General features: G+C 41.4%; 1 protein-coding gene across 3 annotated transcripts in view; it reads left to right on the top strand.

The window, feature by feature from the left end:
- The first annotated feature begins 1,056 nt into the window (after positions 1-1,056).
- NEDD1 (neural precursor cell expressed, developmentally down-regulated 1) overlaps positions 1,057-1,398 on the top strand; it is a 29,635-nt gene continuing 29,293 nt past the window's right edge. For 2 of the 3 annotated variants that reach the window (XM_014530053.1, XM_005882356.2), the window contains exon 1: positions 1,057-1,214. In XM_014530053.1, the coding sequence (XP_014385539.1) occupies positions 1,079-1,214 (136 nt within the window). In that variant the 5' untranslated portion in view covers positions 1,057-1,078. Of the gene's footprint in view, positions 1,215-1,238; positions 1,307-1,398 lie in introns of those variants that run through there. The other variant, XM_014530054.1, reaches the window with a different exon arrangement.

Below are 1,398 nucleotides of genomic sequence, written 5' to 3'. Positions count from 1 at the left end.
GGAACCTGCCTGTGACATCGCTGATGCTGTGCTGTACTCTCGCACCCTCCACACCAGCAAGGCGTGGGGCATATATTTCTAGGTCCCCTTCTCTTCCCTTCCCCTTCCTCTCATGTATTTTTGAGCACTTTTTTTTGACCTATCATATGTTATTGTTTGCTGCTCTTTAAAGTGTCTGTCTGGAGTAGCGTTTTGGCTCCCTGCCTGTAGATTGCTTTAATTTGGGAAGTCACTTTATCAGCATTGTGGTTGAACTGTGTACTGTGAATAAATAATGTGAGTGAGGGCGTTGTGGACCAATAATTGGTATAGGGACTAGTGACATCTGGGCTGTATCTGCTAATTTTGGAATTATTTGGAAAAATTAGAGTGTCTGGATTCAGACCTGCTGGAGAGCTACAGTTTATGATACATTTTTAGAAAGATTAGGAGGTTACCAATCCAACACTTATTCATGAGGACCTCCTGTGTGCCAGGAATGTGTTTCAGGATGTAGTAAAGACAGAGTATCTGTTCTGAGGATCTTTGCTTTGTTCAAGTTGTGGGGAGGGAAGGGGCAGGCAGACATTATGAGTAAAATTAGAACTGTAAAGAGGAGCAAGTGCCATGAGAAAATGAAACAGGATAATGGGATATAGAGCAACTGGTATGGGGCTGCTTTCAGCATGCTTATCAGAGTAAGCTTTTCTGAGGAGGAGACATTTGACCTGAGACTGGAATGATATGCAGGAGATGACCATAGGAATTCTGGGGAAGGAGCATTCCAGGCAGAGGAGGAGCAAACGGAAGACAGGCAGGCCAAGAAAGAAGGCGAGTGAGTCTAGGGTCGGGGAAGAGCTTTGCACCTGGCTAGGTAGGTCAGATAAAGCAAGCTAAGAAGGTTGGATTTCATTGTAACGGCTGTGGAGAGCCAGGGGAAGGGTCAAAGATCACTCCAGCTACTTTGTAGTGACACTTTGGGGACAGAGGTGGACAGTGGTGCCACTTGTCTTGGATTAGATGCTTCATTAACTTTTTTTTTTTTTTTTGCCTAACTTTGTTTTTTAAAATATATTTTAAACTATTTGTAGGTGCAGTCATGCAGGAAAATCTCAGATTTGCTTCATCCGGAGATGATGTTAAAATATGGGATGCTTCATCCATGACATTGGTGGATAAATTCAACCCACACACATCACCACATGGAATCAGCTCATTATGTTGGAGCAGCAATAGTATCCTTTAAAAAAAATAAAACACTCTTTGTTAGGTTTAAAAACCAATGGAACTTTTTTTGCATGTGACCCATAATTTGTAGCTCTGAAAGGTAAAAAGAAACAGTTTACTAAACAGTATATCATGAATACACACCGATTTCTCTTTTAAAAAATTTAGTTATAGCCCATTGCACTGAAAAAC

Source organism: Myotis brandtii, unplaced genomic scaffold (genome assembly GCF_000412655.1).
Source record: "Myotis brandtii unplaced genomic scaffold, ASM41265v1 scaffold708, whole genome shotgun sequence".
Classification (NCBI taxonomy): Eukaryota; Metazoa; Chordata; class Mammalia; order Chiroptera; family Vespertilionidae; genus Myotis; species Myotis brandtii.
The sequence above is the reverse complement of the archived record's forward strand: the minus strand, read 5'-3'. Positions and strand labels throughout refer to the sequence as shown.